This window comes from Amblyomma americanum, chromosome 6, assembly GCF_052857255.1.
Source record: "Amblyomma americanum isolate KBUSLIRL-KWMA chromosome 6, ASM5285725v1, whole genome shotgun sequence".
NCBI lineage: Eukaryota > Metazoa > Arthropoda > Arachnida > Ixodida > Ixodidae > Amblyomma > Amblyomma americanum.
Window position 1 is genome coordinate 142,885,906 of NC_135502.1, and position 18,545 is coordinate 142,904,450.

Here is an 18,545-nt window from a genome sequence, read left to right on the forward strand (position 1 = left end):
TCGCTTTTGCTTGTTTCTTTTTATCATCAGACCTGTAAAGGGCCTGGAATATGCCGGTTTCTTACTTAGCAATTTTTTACGGCACTAATGAGACAGATCAAACGTAACTGAGAGGCTGAAAGCAGTGTTGTCACTCATATCAGTACCCGACAAAAATTCATTATTTACTGCTATGGAAGGATGGGAATGCCTTCTGTACTATCTTGGCGTGATATATCAACAAAACTTTATAAGTTCGGAAATTTCCATTGGAACGTGTGAAGAGGGTACAGCTAAATAAATTGCCTCTTTGAAACTATTTTTCTCTATGATCACCATCGATAGCTGTTTCGTTTACGTGAGAAACTAGAAATATAACGAGCAAATCCATAATCTGTGGATTTCGAATCGACCTCATCATGCTTGTGTGATGGCAGGATAGAGCCGGCTCACATACAGCGATATCCTTTGTTTCTTTGCCCATTTTGGTGCCCTTTCACAATGCACAAATTAGCTGATTTCGCCTAATTCTGGCTTTAAATTTTTGACCGAGAACTAGATGACATCCAGTAAATGTCCCGATCTTAAAGTCAGCGTCAACCCCATCGCGGAAGATCACATGGTGAGGCACCGCCTGGAGTTGACATTTGCAATTGGCTGATCATCACCATCGTCATCATCATCATCCTGACTACACCCGCTGCAGGGCAAAGACATCTCCCATGTCTCTCCAATTAACCATGTTCTTTGGCAACTGCGCCCACCCTATGATTGCAAACTTCCTAATCTCATCCGCCCACCCAACCTTCTGCCTCCCCCTGCTACGCTAGCCTTCTCTTGGAATCCACTCTGTTACCCCTAAGGGCCAGCGGTTATCTTGCCTTCGCATCACATGCCCTGCACAAGCCCATTTCTTCCTCTTGATTTCGACTAGGATATCATTAACACGCGTTCGTTCCCTCGCCCACTCTGCCCGCTTCCGGTCTCTTAAAGGTACACCTATCATTTTTCTTTCCACGGCTTGCTGTGTTGTCCTTAACTTAAGCTGAGCCCTCTTCGTTAGCCTCCACGTTTCTGCCCCGTTGGTGAGCACCGGTAGGATAGAGCTGTTGTACACATTTCTCCTCAGGGTTATTGGTAACCTATTATTCATGATCATAGAGAAAGCGCCATATGCGCTCCACCCCATTCTTATCCGTCTAGTCATTTCCCTCTCTTGATCCGGATCAGCTGTCACTACCTGTCCTAAGTAGACGTATCTTTACCACTTCCAGCACCTCGCTGCCAATTGTGAACTGCTGTTCCCTTGATATACTGCTGAACATTACTTTGGTTTTCTGGACGTTAATTTTAAGAGCTCCCGTACTACTCTGTCTGTCTAACTGATTGATCATGATTTGCAGTTCATCTCCTGAGAGACTCAGCATGCCAGTCATCAGCGAATCACAGATTGGCTATCCCCAAAAAAGTCTTTTTTTGTTTTTATTCTGCATACTTCATACCCTTAAAAAGCACTCTATCTATTTGGCCTAGCATTTATTATTATATTGTTTTAAATCCTAGCAAGCAGAACGTAATCAAAACTAGACTATATGCGTTACACTGCTCCCTCATTGGCATTGGCGCTTTGTGTTTATCATCGTAGTGTTTAGTCACACCCCTACCGAAAATTTCCATACAATGGAGAAAGCGGATCCATACGTACGGAATTATGGAACTACGGACTCCACAGTGTACGGGTATCCGCGTTCATCCGTACTTGACGGATTCTTATGGATCTCCGCCTGTTATGGACTCCGTACAGTTGAACTGAACGGACTCCACAGCAGTCCATAAGCTGTGGACTCCACATATTTGTGCGGACTCCGCACTACCATGTGGAGGGCGATTCAGCCCGAATTACAAATGCACACTGTGGGAATGCAACAGCATGCATGCAGCTTTTAGCAATATGAGGCAACTATACAGTTCTATATTCGTATTGATTATTATTTGCAGAAGTAAAAATTCACAGTGAGACGGAAATATGTACAGTATATAGACAAAATTTTCTCGGATGCAGATTCGAGAAAAAAAAATTATTTCTGCATTGTCTCAATATGCAGTCAGCTGGTATTTTTGCAAATGGAGCACGCATGTGCCCTCATGATCCAATGATTTTGATTGTCTTGCTTCGCCTAAAGAAATATTTTTCTGCAAACCCACATCATGCAAACTTTTCTCCATATATGACTCTACATGTATGTGTTGACATGCATGAACAGCACTCACTGCCACTGTAAGTGCTGCTAAAATGTACAGCTAAGCAAAGTACTTTAAATATCTTTAATTCATATATGTAGCCACTCAATTTTTCAGCACTTTCAGCATGTCGCCAAGGGATCTATTTATGCTGCGCAAGCGCTCCTCCCTCGTTTTGATGCTGGGATGCTTTTCCATGTGCATCTCGAAGGCCGCTGAAAACAGTAAAAATAACTGAGTACACAAAGTTTTGGAAACTGATGCAATCTATGCGCTTTTTATGGTACTGAAAGATGAAAAAAATGGACCCTTATAATTACTTTCTACTATATTGATTCAGACTGTTTCTTGCACCATATGCTTTGAAAGGGTGACAAGTGTCGTCATCATAGCAGAGAAAGTTATTTCCCTCTGGTTAGTTACAGGTTTGTACCTACAATTATGGAATCCTCAAATAAACTTCGTATTATATGCAACTCCAAGGACCAAGTGTTAATGCATTATAGTCTCCAAATATGTGAATGAGAAAAGAGTAACATGCAGCGAAATACTTTACAATGAATAACATTACCTCGGAGAGCTTTGAGTTTTTCGGGCGTAAGAGCCCGCCTCTCTGGTAGCTCAGGAACTCCCTCTTTGTGCAGGAAACGGTGGCAGGGCCTACCGGTTATGCTCCTATTGTAGAGCTCTTTCATACCCCATAGAGCCTTTGCCATTTCCCGCACAAAGAGAGAGTCCTTGGGCTGTGTCTGCAGGTAAGCCCATTTCCCTCTAGGGAGGGTCACCCCACAGGCCAAGTGCACCTAAAAAAATTTTGAAGTAAGGTATGTCAGACACACTAAGAAAAAGCGCATCATCAAGTAAAATATTGGTTACTGATAATCAACAAAAACTGTTTTAATCTTCATACAGTGCTAATGCTAACCATAGTGCATGCAGCAGCTGGGCTACGATAAGGAATAAGAGGAAGTTATGACTTGTAGACCACAACAGTTCCGAAGCCTGAGGAAATGCAGGCCATCAGTGCAGCCCTAAGAATTTCCATTTTTTAATCTTGTTTACAGTTCCTCATCAGAACAGGTACAAAGTGCCTGTCTCTATGACTGCTTTCGAGCTTCTTTTACGGGTGATACGCTCATAAAAGTTCTATACAAGCACATCTCTCTTGTGAGCCATCTCCAGTTAACCCCCTAAACGAAATCAAGCGAAATATTTGTAATTCCCTGTTAGCTAGCCATAGAAGACAATGCAACAAAGTTCTTGCCACAAACAACCATTTTTCAGGCTTGTTTTCACTTCAACAAAATTTTCGTTCAGTGGAGCTGGGCTTGAAAATTCATTTTATGATAACATAGGCATAATTAATGCATACTGTAGTAACTTTTCGTACATCCACACCACTAACAACAACATATAAAATTAATGGGTGACGATTATCAGACCTGAATGTTCTTTCCAAGCTCATCCTGACTGTCAGGCTTTGTTAATTCACCTGATGGCCTGAACCTTATTCCATTCATTAAAGCTGCGAGTAAAAATGAAAATCTCCATTCTGTACCTCCTCGTTTTCTCTACCACCATTCTGTGTGTCGCCTCCTCTTGGGGCCCCTTGCCACTCCTGGGCGATTACCGATGAAGTGGGCACATAAATCTGCGCCTGCAAAAATAAAATTGTCATTTCAGTTCCCAATTATTGTACACAGGTATTAATCAAGAACTCTGCAAGTAAAGTGCACTATTACCATTTATTTAAATTTTAATTAAAGTTCGTCACGGTGTTAGGTTATTTGCTATGCAAGCAAGTTATGTGACAGCACCTTTGCAATAAGCAGGCATGAGGGTTTCATATTGAGTAAAGAATGAAAAGGTAGTAGTCTAATACCCCTGCCACACTAACAAATTTTCCTTCAGTTTATTTTCATTAAAGATCCCAAATGGGGTGTTACATAAAGGGTGGGATAATGGTGCACCAGTGACAGCAGTCATAAACAATGATGGGCAAGTTATGGCAGCGATATGATAGGGAAGGCCGTCTACAGTCAGTTGCTACTCAATAAAATAATGAGTTGGTAAAGACGTTGGCACCGGCACACAGGTGCAGAACTTCGAAGAGGGTGATCGATGCGATGGGATCTGTGTGGTGGTGGTGCACAGATGTAGGGTTCTTGTCTTTAATGTCACTAAATTAATGTCATTCGGTCTCTTTTGGTCCTACATGGTAAAAAATAATGTCATTTGCAAATTATGGTAATGACAATTGGTGAAAAAAAAGTCTAATTAAAAGACATCAGCGCCCATAAAACGTGCTTGAAATTGTTGCGTACTGTTTCAAAAGCTGTTAAGAACATTTCTGGGCAATATTAAGGCTTCAAATATTATTTCTGGCAATTCTGCAGCACTTAAGTTTAGCCATCAAAGTCCAGCCAAGGACAGAGTCAACCGCAAATCTGAAAAATGTAAACAAACAAAATGGCTGGCATGACACAGTGGAGCGCAGATTGTTGAAATAACTTCCAAAAAAGTGAAGTGCTCAGTTACAGCTTTAAGTACTTCCCAGCCAAACGAACATCGAATGCCAGCCAACAATCTACAAAAATATCCCCATACAGAACTCGAGCATTGCTATTAGAATAACTTTTGAATTATTAGTAATAACCACTGCTGTAACAAATGTATTTTTGAGGAGATGCCAGCTATCCATCTCATCATTCTGTGTGGAGTAATTAAAAGGGTATACGTGCATCTTCTCGGGAAAACTAGTTACTAAGATAGATTACTCTATTCAAGCCCGTGACCAGCCAAAACAGAAAAAAAAATCCTTGCATGACTGCATATGTGGCTATTAAATACACAGCTCCTCATGGATTTAGATTTTCCCCTCAGAAAACAGTAGCGGTTCTGTTCTCTTTGAGACGAGGCCTACAGGCCAACCCCACAATATATCTAAACCAAACCCAATTACCTGTCAAACAAGAGCATAAATTTCTAGGGATAACTTTCGATAAAAAGCTCACTTTCTTGCCACATATAAACACCTTAAAGAAAAAAGCTTCCCAAGCCCTCAATGTGCTAAAACTACTGTCAAGAAAACGCTGGGGATCTGATAGGGCATGCCTATTACATATATATCGTTCTCTGGTTCGCTCTAAGTTAGACTATGGGTGCATAGTATATGGCTCAGCAAGACCGTCCTACATAAAACGACTAGATCCTATCCACAATCTTGGTTTAAGGTTGTCTTCTCGTGCTTACAGAACTTCACCAATAGCAAGTCTGTATGTGGAAACGAATGAACCTTCCTTAGAAGATCGAAGAACTGCACTAACTTGTACATACATCCTCAAAATCCTTTCTCACCCCAAACATCTCTGTTACTCAATCGTCACGAAATGCCCATCCAGAATACTCTTCAACAACAAGCCTCACGCAATTAAGCCGTTGCTCTTGCGCTTCGAAGAAAAATGCCAAGCACTAAACATACTAAATGAAATTAAAAATATTGCCCCAAGATGCGAAGCGCTACCACCGTGGTACACTCTTCCCACAGTGTGTGACGTCACACTAACACGCCTCAGGAAAACTTGTACACCACACGACCAGATAATACAAGAATATCTAGCACTACAAGAAAAATACAGAAATTACACTCCATTTTATACTGACGGGTCAAAAACTCCTGCTCATGTAGGAAGCGCAGTAATACAAGGAAAAAATGAAAATGCAGTACGACTTCCCTCATGTGCTACAGTTTTCACCGCGGAGTGTTATGCTATTAGTGTTGCGGTGCAGAAAATAACAAATGAAAACATCAAAAACAGCATCATCTATACAGATTCACTGAGCGTCCTTACAGCATTAAACTCTAAAAATGCCACGGAGCCACTGATTGGAAGCATCATACATAATATAGTAAAGGTCACAACACAAAAACATGTTATAAAATTGTGCTGGGTTCCCAGTCACGTTGGCATTCAGGACAATGAGAGAGCCGACATGTGTGCTGCACAAACCAGAACCATGGAAATAAAACATGTGAATTTGCCTCCTAGGGATTACATGAAGTTAGTGCATAGCAGACTAAGAGACAAGTGGCAACCTTCCTGGGAAAATGAAGGACACAACAAGCTGCATACCATAAAACCCATTATAAAAGAATGAAAATCATGCCACCATAAAGAGCGTTTTATCGAAGTAATTTTATGTCGTTTACGCATAGGTCACACACACATCACCCATAACTTCTTATTAACAAAAAAAGACAAACCTGTGTGTGAAATGTGTGGTGAAGAGCTCAGAGTAAATCACATTTTAATTTCTTGTTCGCATCTCGAAGAACTTAGACAAAAAGTTTTTACGGTATTTTACAATGAACACATTCCATTTCATCCCGCATTGCTTTTAGGCGAGCAAACACTCGTCGAATTTTCACTTGTTTGTAAGTTTCTAAAGAAAGCCAGTGTTTTAAATCTATTATAATGTAACCTCTGTACACTTGACATAGCATCATCTAACCTTGTGTTTGGCGCATGATAGCCATAGTTGCTTATGCGCCATAAAACCCCATACAACAACAACAACAACGACACAAGGATGACACGAACGATAAGAAAGACTGGAAAATTTTAATTATATTCGAGAAGTAACAGATCAACAGCAAAATCAATTATCCCACACAAGGCATTAACACACCTTGCATGGGAAGTGCAGCCCAGAAATAATAACTAATAAGAGGATTTTTCACCACTGCAGTGAAAGACAGGACATATTTGACAGGGCACAAAGAATGTCCTGCCAAATGGCAAATTAAATTTGGAAAGTGATACGCTACATGCCATCTTGCTTTCTAAAAACGCAACAAAAAATAATCAACACCAACCAAAAGAATGACGAACTAGATATTTCAGCTACCACACAGGAGCTTTGTTCACAATGAGGGCTGAACGAAGAACGAACACATTGCTCCGCACCAACCGTGCACGCGGCAGTCTTGCAGCAGACAACGGCACTGTCGGTTTATGACATAGCTCAGGCTGCTTCAATATGGCTGTTGCTGTCAGGGGGAGGGGCTTAGAGCTGATAGCTTTAATTGAAATTGCCACTTGAAAAGCGCAAGTCCAGCTCCGCATATTTTTTAGGCATGCATAACAATGTTGTGGCTAGTACCTGCAATGTAAAACCACGATTTGTTGGTAGACCATGTCATGACCCCTTTAAGACGTCGACTCTACCTTTTGCCCTCACTGTGAACAAGGCTGCCGCGTGGAAGGCGAAATGTAGTTGTCTTCGCTCTTTTGGTCGGCATCATTTATTTTTTGTCATGCATCATCCCGACCAGATGGGTTTCCGTCAAACTGTTGACTTCAATATATTCTAAAAACACACTGCCAATGTATGTTTCCACGAACTATAGTTAGGGCCAGTAGTTTTCTTTCGTTAAAAATATTGATTTAAATACGAACTTGTTTCCCAACACAATCAGGCTTACTTATAACAGCCATATAGTTATAATGAACACTCAGTTATGATAAAACAACGAAAATATTACTCAGGGCAAATGGGCTGATCTTCTACCCATCACACTGGAAGACTTGTCCTACTAACTGAACAACATTCAGTGCACCAAATACCATTACCTCTCTTTTGGCACTACAAGGTAATAATGGTCGTTAACTGTATATATCATGTGTGCCACTCACTTGCACTGGTAGCCCCTGCTGTGCTGGGCTCGGACTGCTGGAGGCAGCAGCCTCTACTGCAGTTGGTGCAGCTGCAGCCAGCTCTGCCAGCCCTTCACCTGGCACGTCTCGTGCCCCAAGAGATTCTGAGCCTAGCTCAGGCTCCCTCGTGGCCGGTATGTCTGAGTTGCACACCTACAAGACAAATTAAAAATGCCCTTGTATATGCCAGTATTGAATCTCACTACACTTCACATACCTGTTGCTGTTCACTGCACTGGAAGGTTTTTCTTTTCCTCAGGTGTTCTTGCAGCTCTCCTGCACGATGAAAGCACTTTTATTCATGCCAAACAGATAGCTTCAACACCCCGTCACAAGTGAAAACCCAATAATGATGAAAACAAAACCGCAAAATCTGGAGACAAAAAATGCGATTTGTGCAACATGTTAAACTGAGTGTTCACATAATGAATACTTCTCAATTTCTGCCATTACAGATGGCCGTTGTAATCTTTTTTTTTGCACCCATAAGCAGAGACACTGTACATACCGCTTGTGTGCAACATAAGAAACAAGCCTGTTTCCAATTAAAAAAATCCAAGAAGGCCATGAAAATAACATTTCTTCAAGCCAGTAAGTTTTCTGCTTATTTTTATCCAATTTCATACTTCAATATACACTGTATCGCATACCAATACACTCAGCAAGACTGCATAACTGGGGTGCATAGCAGGGGAGGTGTGAAAACCGGCCAGGCAAAACTGGCCCTTGAATGCATGAATGACCTGACAAGGGAACAGAGCAGCTTAAGGTCTTCAAACCTTTTTACAAATTAACTATTGCGACTGCGCATTTCACACATCACAGGGCTTTATTTTTCTTTGAGCTCAGTTCGAGATTAAGCTCACATAGGAGAGAAATCCCTGTAGAGCAGAAAAATATGGCCGCTCATTGCGTTGGTAGTGTGCATGATCATCTGCATTATACTGAATTAACTCTCAAGATGTCTGAACTCAAGTTGCTGTCCTAAAGGATGCCACATTAATCCCAGAGCACTTAACACTGTGCCAAAATTTCTTTTCATCTGCTGTACTGTGCTTTTTTTTTACTTCTGTGCTTATGTGACCTGCCTATAGAAAAGAAATACCCACATCAAGACTGCATGCACTTCCCAATTACTTTATTTTAAACATTGCAAGAATTGCAGCACAGCATGGGTAATTATAATTCATTTCAGGAGCATTCACTTTATTTAGATTAAATATAAACATGTTGAAACTGCACCTTTCATGAATGAGAGAGTTCTCTTCCTGACACTCGTCTCCTTTAGGGTACTTGTGTGTAAACATAGCAACCCTATCTTTTTAGACAGGTGCGACGAAGAGAAAAACTTTTGTAATGTAAAGTTCGAAATCGCAACCTTATACAGAGCGACATTGTCAAATCCCTCAATGGCGAGAGGCGCCACTCGGCTCTTCAAGGTGCCGAGTGTCATGCATTTTATCGAGCAAAATCACTGTCATGTTCTTATACTCATGAATCACCATATCACAATCCTACATGAGATACCTACATCGCCAACTTAACCAAGTTGGAAAGTTGAAGCCGCGCAAGACCTGCAAGCAAAGCTGTACCCCGATAGCGACTTGTGATGAAGTCACAAAACCGCTGTCATCATGAATGCTAGCGGCAGTCTGTTGCGGGTTTTCTCCAGAAAAAGCCCTGCCCGACGAAACTGCGAGGGCAAACAGCCTAGCATTTCCTGGTCTCTCCAGTTCTTGTCACGCCCGCCTGCACTCGCGAGGGGTACCCTCAAAGGCAGCTGTACCGCATGCACTAGCGTCACGCGCGCTGCGATAGTTTATAAATTTGCACACCTCCTACAAGCGTAGCAACGCGACTGATTTCCGGATTTCTTAGTGTGGACAAAAATACTGTTGTCACTTACCAGCCAGTTCTTCTATATCGCCAGGATAATAATCTTCATCACCGCCATCCGGAGCGTCTTTGTCCCGCCAGTAGACCAACTTGTTTTTCGCCAAGTCCTTTGTAGATTTTGGGCAATAATCTTTAATTAGGCTGACTGGCACGACGGCCTTTTCACCGTCTTTATACAGCACGTATGCGAGCAACGGCTCCATAATAAAGAAATATTTTCGTAGGCTAACAAAGCAGCGCAGCTAGGGACCCCAAAAAATTGCACCTAATACCTAACACAGCTACGATGGCTAGAAGCTTTGGATACTTTTGGCTTGTTATGGCCATGCTTTGAAAAGGCAATTTTTTCTAGCGCGCACGCGGAGCATATTTTAATGAATACTTATAAACTTTACAGTTCTTTTTTGCGTAGAACAAAGCCGACTGCAGGTACCCAGTGGACTTCAAATTGCTACAGTGTTTTGCACAGCGCATTTCGCGGTTGTATCCGGAGGGCGAAAGTCAAGACAATCAAGACTTCAAGAGTCAAGACCGGTCAAGACCGATAGAGCAGTGGTCACTTTGTTGTCACCTTCTGCTGCTATTTTGTTCAATTTCTCCCATTCTAGTTTGGTATTTTTTGCCTGCCTGTTTCATTTAGTTTTTCTTAGACTACTATGGATGGGGACGTGACCAAGAAACGACGGAAGCGTTATTTCTACAAAGACGAACCGTTTGTTGTCCCGAAGACCACACTTTACAGGAGGCAGCAAGAAGTGCGGCTTCGCGCTCAGCATTGTGCCTCATCGACGTCAGCTGCCAACGACGGAGATGTCAACGGCGGAGGCGTTGTGGGCGATTTGCTGAACCTTCCAAGTGGCGAGCAACCAGCAGCAGAACAAGCGGCGCAGCCAGCCTCGCCTACTTTGAGTGCCCACGATGAGCAGGCAGGCGGCACCTCGTATGACGATGACGAAGATTTGTTCCAAACAGACGACTTTGACCGGCTTGGCGAAACACCCGAAGACAGCAGTTCTACGTCGGGAGAAACCGAAAACGACGACGGCGAACGCGAGTTTCTGGCATCGGACTTTGTCGAGCTTGAGGCAGCAGTAATTCCGGGCTCCACAACGACAAAGGCAGCCGCGATAATAATGATAATGGCGTTTGTCGTCACTCATGGACTCACTTGGGAGGCCCTGAATGATCTGCTGCGCCTCATAGATGGTCTGTTTGGCTTTAAAGGTGATGTACTTCCTCGGTCAAAGTTTGTGTTCCGAAAGCTTTGGTCGTCGCGCAAGGAAAGGCTGGTGAAGCGGTTTTTTTATTGTGACACCTGTGGCAGTGTGCTTGTGTCAGTGCCCGGAATGTCATCAATGAGGTGCCCGGACTGCGAGGTTAGCACGGAACTTTGTGTTCTAAAAGCTAGGGGACATTTTTTCATCATTTTAGATTTGAAAGAACAGATGAAATGTTTGCTTGCAAAATCAAAGGCTGCATTGTTTGAAAGACTTGTGAACTTAAAGGCAGTCATTCAGCAAGGAGGAGCCGCACTGTTGCAGGACATCACAAGTGGATCTATGGCCGAGGAGTTGAGGAAGAGCGGCAAAATTGGCTGGATGGATCTTACCATCACTATCAACACAGATGGAAGCCCCGTATTCAAGTCATCGTCATCATCTGTGTGGCCAATCCAGTTTTTGATTAACGAGCTGCCACCTTGCGACAGGCTAAAGAACTGCTTGATAGGTGGGCTGTGGTTCGGCCAGCACCCGTACATGAGAACCTTCTTAACCAAATTTGTTGAAGAGATCAATCAGTTTGGCAAGATCACTTGGAAGGCAGGTCATACATTGCTGTCATCAGGACTTCATGTACTGTGCTGCTGCGTGGATGCGCCAGCCCGAGCATCTGTGATCAACATGGTCCAGTTTAATGGTCTCTTCGGCTGCCCTTGGTGCTACAATTGTGCCGAGTTTCACGAAGGTATGGTTGATCAAATTTGTCATTGCATCTGGCTGAACACTTGTGCATGTATGTTAACTTAGTGGATATGCTTAATAATTTCATATCTTAATTTTGAACAGCTTGTAACATGCCCTGAAATGCATTTAGAGTGTTCTGTCTGAGCTGGCTATGACCAAAAAATGGATAAGTTGAAGCGGTGTTCAAATACTGCTAAGGAAAAACGTTGCATTTGCAGCGGTCAGTTTGTATCAAAGTTGTCAGTGCACTTTATGAAAGCTCTGGCTGCTGAAAAATTTGCCATTAGAAACATGTGATATAGATCATGTGCCACACTTCTCCGTGACAGCAGATATGAGGTGCAAAGTATTGAAGGCGGGCCTAAAATTCCCCATCTAGATACATCATGCGAATGTCACGTGAGAGACTTATACCCAGCAAGAGTACTGTCATAAGCAAAAGTAAGGGCTTTCAGTCTGCACTCCAAACCAAACTGCACTGTATACATGTGGATGCTACCTGACGAAGTGCTCCTAGTGTCAAGATTGGCACACTGCGACGTTTTCAACAATATGAGCGTTTCGTCAGGCAGCGCCAGCATGCAGCGTGGAATATGGTTCGCACCATGGACAGTTGGATCGATTACTTTTGCTCATAATAGTTTAGTGCATAAAACATATGCAGGCATTGCTTAATTCCTGTAGATTCTGCTTTCTGCAGGCAAATAATCGAGCATGCACACTATTTCTCTCCTTTCAACAGGGGCCCAAAGGTACATGAGTGTTACAGTCGGTGAGGAGCGGACCCCAGGGGAGATGTCGAAAGACATGGAGTTTGCGGAGAAGATCAAAGATGCTGTGAATGGGCTTAAAGGGCAGTCACCACTGAATCACCTGAAACACTTTAACATTGTGTTTGGCCACACAGTGGAGTATATGCATTGTGTGCTCATTGGGGTCACGAAATGCCTTACTGACCAGTGGTTTGATTCAGCAAACTCTCAGCAACCGTTCTACATTGGTAAGTAGCGGAGAAAGTAAAAAGGCTACACTTCTACTCATTATAGCACTAAGTAACCTTAAAATTTTTTCTAATACTCTGTACTACATTGCTGAAGGGTACATTGACCTAAATTAAGCATAGGAAAAAAGAGATAACAAAGGTTGTTACTGGCTGGTACTCCTTAACCCATTCCGGTCATACCTCGGGCATCACCCGACAGTGGAAAAGTGTGCGTGTGGTTGGTATAGTCCGGCATGGCTCGGCACAGGGCTTTAAATAAATGTTTATAACCAAGCCATGATGTGGCACTCCCTTTCATTGCGAGGAGCTGGGAAGACCAAAAGAATGCTGACCATTGCAGGAGTCAGTGGGGAAGCTATACCTGACCAGAAAGGGTTAATTAACTGTTGCCGTCTAGTTCAGCTGCTGACACGATGGAGCTTAGCTTTGATGTTCAAGTTGCAGTGCTCATTCAGCTGGCTCCTCAAACAAGGTGTGGTCCTATGTCCTGCTATCAAAATTAGACATGAAAAATAACTAACTTACGAAAAAGCACTAAGAGACTTATGAGCATGAGGAGGTTCATAGTTTCACAAACAATAAAGAACAGTCTGGCATGCTTGAGTGCTCAGAAAGTTGGGTAAGCTGCATTTGTGCAGCTCGAAAAAAGGAACCTGGATATGATTTGCATGACAGCCACGCAGTGCCACTGAACGCCAGTAGGGGTTCATATTATTTGCATTGGTTGTAAGCAATCACCAACAGCTTGCAGAATGCAACTTTGGCAAAAATTTCAATTTCTTAGCATCTTGTTCATATCACTTGAAGTTTAATGCTGCACCTTCTAATTTAAACATTTCAGGCTGCATGCAAAAACAGCAGTGCAATTAATTTCACTATCTGATATTGCATTCCATAAACATCAAAATTGGCTTTTGAGGAAAGGAAATGGCGCAGAAACTATGGGAGTGAAAGAAAGGAAGAAAGAGGGCTCCTAGTGTAGGGCTGGGGAATAATTTCGACCACCTGGGGATCTTTAACGTGCACTGATGTCGCACAACACACGGGCGCGTTTTTGCATTTCACCTCCATCGATACGAAACGTGGCCGCCGTGGTTGGATTCGAACATGGGAACTCCGGCTCAGTAGCCGAGCACCCTAACCACTGAGACACCACGGCGGGTCTCCATAAACTTATGACAGTGGATCCAGAAAAAATTCATTTATAGAGCTTGAATTATGAGTCAAAACAAAGTGGTGTCATAATTTTCACCTTGGAATTGTGAGCTGTGCGACATAACATCTTGGTATGTTGTGCCATGCTGGAACGTAACCTAATCCAACGCCTTTCACGTTGGTTCACTTATGTTCTAATTCTGCGTCACAGCAGCCAGTGCCATCTTCTCAGCCAGTTTGTGTGAATTTGTCTGCAGCATGTGAAGACAAAGGCAGAGATTTTTTGTTCTGTTACCCTTCTCAATGTTTTCTATGCAACGTAAGTGCCTGACGTCATTTCAGTGCCCTTTTTTTTACAAGATGTCCTCCTGCTATGTTGAGATTTAATGCTTAAAAGGGCCCACAAAATTTGTGCATGCAGCTTCAGCTGCTATGGTTAGAAAGCTGCTTTTTAGACTAGAACAGTAAACAGTGATAAGCCATTGCCCTTGTTACGTGCACACCAGGGCCAAGTGCACAACATTTTTATTTGTGCAGGGCGCCCCGTAACAATGGCCAAAGTGGACAGAAGGCTGCTGGCAATAAAGCCACCTCATTCATTCACCCGTCTGCCACGTTCGCTCAAGGACAAGTGCCACTGGAAAGCCAGCGAATGGCGGCATTGGTTGCTTTTTTATGCCCTGCCCTTATGCTTGGGCATACTACCTCAGCGCTACCTGAACCACTTTGCATTGCTGGTTGAAGCCATATTCACCCTACTGCTGGAAGAGCGGACATTGCAGCAAATAAATCATGCAGGTGAGGCCCAGCTGTATAATACAGTATTAGAAGCTAGGCACCAAAAGTACTTATTGGTAGTTCAGGGAAAAAATGTGGCATCTCAAAGCAAGGAGAGCCTTGTGCTTATGGTCTGCAGGTGTTTGTCATGAACAGTTTATTGTGGTTTGTAGTATTTGTGCTGCTTCTGATTCTTTTATTCTTTGCTCTATAGATTGTGTCATTCTTGAATATTTCACTAAAGTGGTGCCACTGCAGGATGTACTAATGTAGTCTGATATAGCTTAAGGACGAACCTGCAAATGAGACGATTCAAATTCATGACGACTTGACTGGAAAGGACTCTGCGGTCACTGCATGAAGTGCATGGCAATGTCAACTAGGGATATGCGAGTGAAAACTGCCTACATATCATTGCAGTTATCATCTGACAACGACTGATGGTGGTGATATCTGCATTTAATTTTGTGATGTTTTCTAGTTCATAAGATTTCCCATTGCATTTTTATTAGGCTGCTTTAATCTATACAGGCCTACTTCATTTGTCACTCAGTGTCCCTTTAAAAGTTGAGTGTTTGCATGTTGTTGCCCACTTGAGGGGTACTGAATGCTTAATTAAATAGTCTCTTTGCTGAAAAAAAGTGCATTTTTGTTAGCCATTGATAGATACAGCCTCTAGTCTTGTGTGTGCTGTGCTTAGTGGTGGTCTTTCTCTAAGAGTTGATGTGACAGCACTCTGCAGCTGCTCAGTTTTTTTTTAGGAGCATTCAGGATTGTCTATCTTAGGGTGCCTCAATGACTAGCGCTGCTTTCAGCGTGCAGTTTAGTCCAGTCTATTGACCACGATACTCTACATTTCAATTACTTTTCTGACAATCAGGATTAGTAGTTTCCAGCTGCAGTTGCATATTCTCTAAAGAATGCCGTTTAGACAGCTTGTTGTTCACCATGAGAGGTTCCCCTCTCTCTCTGTGTTCTCTCTGTTCATTGTTCTATGGCCATCCATCATTCGTTCACATTCTGCTCACGCCAAGCATGAGCCAAGTAATGCTATGCTTAAAAGGACGTTTAGAAGCTCATGGTTTCATGAGCGCCGCATAGCAGTGGGCTCAATCCTTTTTTTTTCCAAAGTTATCTCATGTTTGTTTTTATTATTAAATACTGTTTTTCTGTTTCGAGCCTGACTCGGCCGTATGAGCTTGCATTTCCTGTAGTATGTTCCCACAGTGTTCAACATCCCTTCTCTGGTTATCAGCTTATTCTAGAAAGTACTTATCAGTTGTCCTCTTGTGGTTCACGTAATTACTTTCTTTATCTGATATTACTAATGGAACGCACCTAAATTACACGTTACATTTTTGGTATCACTAGATATTTTTACAGTGAGATGTTGGTACTATCTTGGTGCAGGCCGCCTACTAGAGGACTTCGTTTCACGGATGCCAGCACTGTATGGAGCGCGGCTGATGACATTCAACGTCCACCAGCTTCTCCACCTGGCGAAGGCTGCTAAGAACTTCGGGCCACTGTGGGCACATTCGGCATTTGTTTTTGAAACTGGGAATGGTAGGGTGCTTAGAGCAATAACATCAGCAAATGGGGCACCTGACCAGGTCATTGAAAGAATGATTATGCTGCAGCAAGTGGATTTGGCTGTGGCACTTTGCACTGTTCAGGAGCAAGCCAGAAATTTCATATGCACAATGCTGGGGCACCCACTCACTCTGAATGCCACACGTGTGGGTAACTCTTATATGTTTGGAGCTTGTGATCCATTTCCCGTGCTTTCAACAGAAGAAAAAAACAGCCTTATGTTGAGCTTTGGATGCGTTCCTTCTCTTGAGGAGCATTTTCGGTTTAGTTTCCGCTCCACTGTGCTGCACAGCACAAGGTATGAGAGGGCAAAGAAGAGCAACAGTACAGCTATTTGCACAACAGAGAATGATTTCTTTGTTATAAACCGCATTTTTCAGGTTACCGAAAATGAAACCAGAGAATGCATTTTGTTGTGCACTAAGGTTGTTTGCATGGAAAGCCAGCACAAGCTACCTCCGCACATCATAGAATGCTTTCGATCTCTTTCAGGTGTTATTACTGTATTGAAACTGAAAGATATCCATGCGCCATGTGTGTTGATTGAATTTGCGGAAGAAGAGGGGCTGTACATTTGCAAGCTGCCAAACTTCATTGAGCGTGATTAAAGGCACAGTAAAGAATCTGAAGTCGTCTTTTTACCACGGGAACTGTATCTACACATTCCGGGCATTGTTAAAAACTTCGAATTATTGTCCTGTGAGGCCGATTGCCCTAATTAAATCGGATGAAACGTCCTGGCTCCCACCTTCTTTTTTTCTTAACTCAACATGGCAGGTAGGAGGAGTCAACTAAAGAGTCGGGCAGTCCCATGGCGGCTTGCCGCTCTGTCATTGGCGAAGTGACACGTAAATCAAAGAGTCCACATGCATTTTTATTTCTATGGGCATAACCTGTGCCTGTATTGTCTGTGACTGAAGCTGTTTATTCACAGAAACTTAAAAATAAGCGAAAGTGAAGCCGCCACTGGGCTGGCTAAAGGCACTCCACACGTTGGTTGACTCCGCTTACCTACTGCGTTGAGTTCAAGCAAAAGGCGGGAGCCGGGATGTTTAATCCGGTATAATTAGGGCAATCAGCCACACAGGACCATAATTCGAAGTTTCCAAGAACGCCCGGATTGTGTAGATTGAGTTCCCACAGTAAGTTCAGATTCCTCTTTAGTGCACGGTGAAAATTTAAAGTAAACTGTACAGCATGGTCGAACGTTCCAAAGCAATACCTGGGCTATGAGAGGTGCTGTACAGTGTAATCCACTTATAATGATACCAGATATAACGATATATCGCTTATAACTATCAAATTCTTTAGATTTCTGAATTCTCCCATTGCCACTATATGAAAATAAACCGTATATAACGATAGAATTATTGGTGAAATAGCAGATACAATGATAGGATTCTAACCACCCAGATGGTATTTACAGTCAAACTTTTTCTGAAAGCTTGATAAAAAACAAAATCCTTTGAAGTGAACGAGGTAAAAACTCCGAACGGACCGGCATGGCGAAATCCGTGGGGGAGCGTTGCCTACGGCCTCGAGAACCAAGCACTATCGTTGACACAATAGCTGGAGGGAGGAGCTTGCTTGGCCGCTGCCGCGCAACATTGACTAAAAAATTAGTTTCCGCCCAATGTGGTTGAGAATTTACTTTTCTTTAAGTGTTCCCTTTTCTTGCACGTTCCCCGTTTTGCGCTGCCTGCATCACAGTCCTTGGCAGTGCACCAAGGTGCTCTATGATGATTATGCCGATAACATTACTGCCTGTTTATCTTTTGACGGGAGCTCCGGAGGGGGTGGGGTGGCTCGCTCGGCTAACTTGGCATAGTGCCAAGACGCTGTGCGCCCTTACATTTATGGGGTAATGCCTACATGCATGGGGGAATACATGGATGTGTTTTTTTTTGCCAGTCCAGATATAACGTTAATTGGTTATAACCATCAAATTTTCTGGTTTTTCTAAATGTCGTTATAAGTGGATTGCATTGAAGTAAAGGGCACCAGAATTATTCAGACAGCATAGTTTTCTTTAACACGTGCTGACAACGCATAGCACACCGCTTTTTGCACTCCACCTTCATTGGAATACGGCTGCTGCTATCAGATGAGCACTGCATGGTCGGCTCGGCTACTTATGATTTTCAGCAGTTTTACTTGCAGCTCCTAAACCGCATTGTAAACATGAGAAATATTGGTTTTGAAGTGCATATATCAGTTGTA

General features: G+C 42.9%; 1 protein-coding gene and 1 long non-coding RNA gene across 2 annotated transcripts in view; one reads left to right on the forward strand and one right to left on the reverse strand.

The window, feature by feature from the left end:
• Positions 1-2,290: 2,290 nt before the first annotated feature.
• On the reverse strand, positions 2,291-8,357 carry LOC144095009 (uncharacterized). The gene is made up of 4 exons (XR_013306656.1): positions 8,155-8,357; positions 7,917-8,090; positions 3,779-3,877; positions 2,291-2,435 (listed from the first exon to the last, which is right to left on the reverse strand). It is a non-coding gene; the product is annotated as an uncharacterized LOC144095009 (long non-coding RNA).
• Positions 8,358-10,289: 1,932 nt separating this feature from the next.
• LOC144095552 (uncharacterized) overlaps positions 10,290-18,545 on the forward strand; it is a 31,442-nt gene continuing 23,186 nt past the window's right edge. Inside the window, exons 1-3 of the mRNA XM_077629245.1 lie at positions 10,290-11,798; positions 12,540-12,797; positions 14,493-14,753. Of these exons, the coding sequence (XP_077485371.1) occupies positions 10,490-11,798; positions 12,540-12,797; positions 14,493-14,753 (1,828 nt within the window). The 5' untranslated portion in view covers positions 10,290-10,489. The remainder of the gene's footprint in view (positions 11,799-12,539; positions 12,798-14,492; positions 14,754-18,545) is intronic.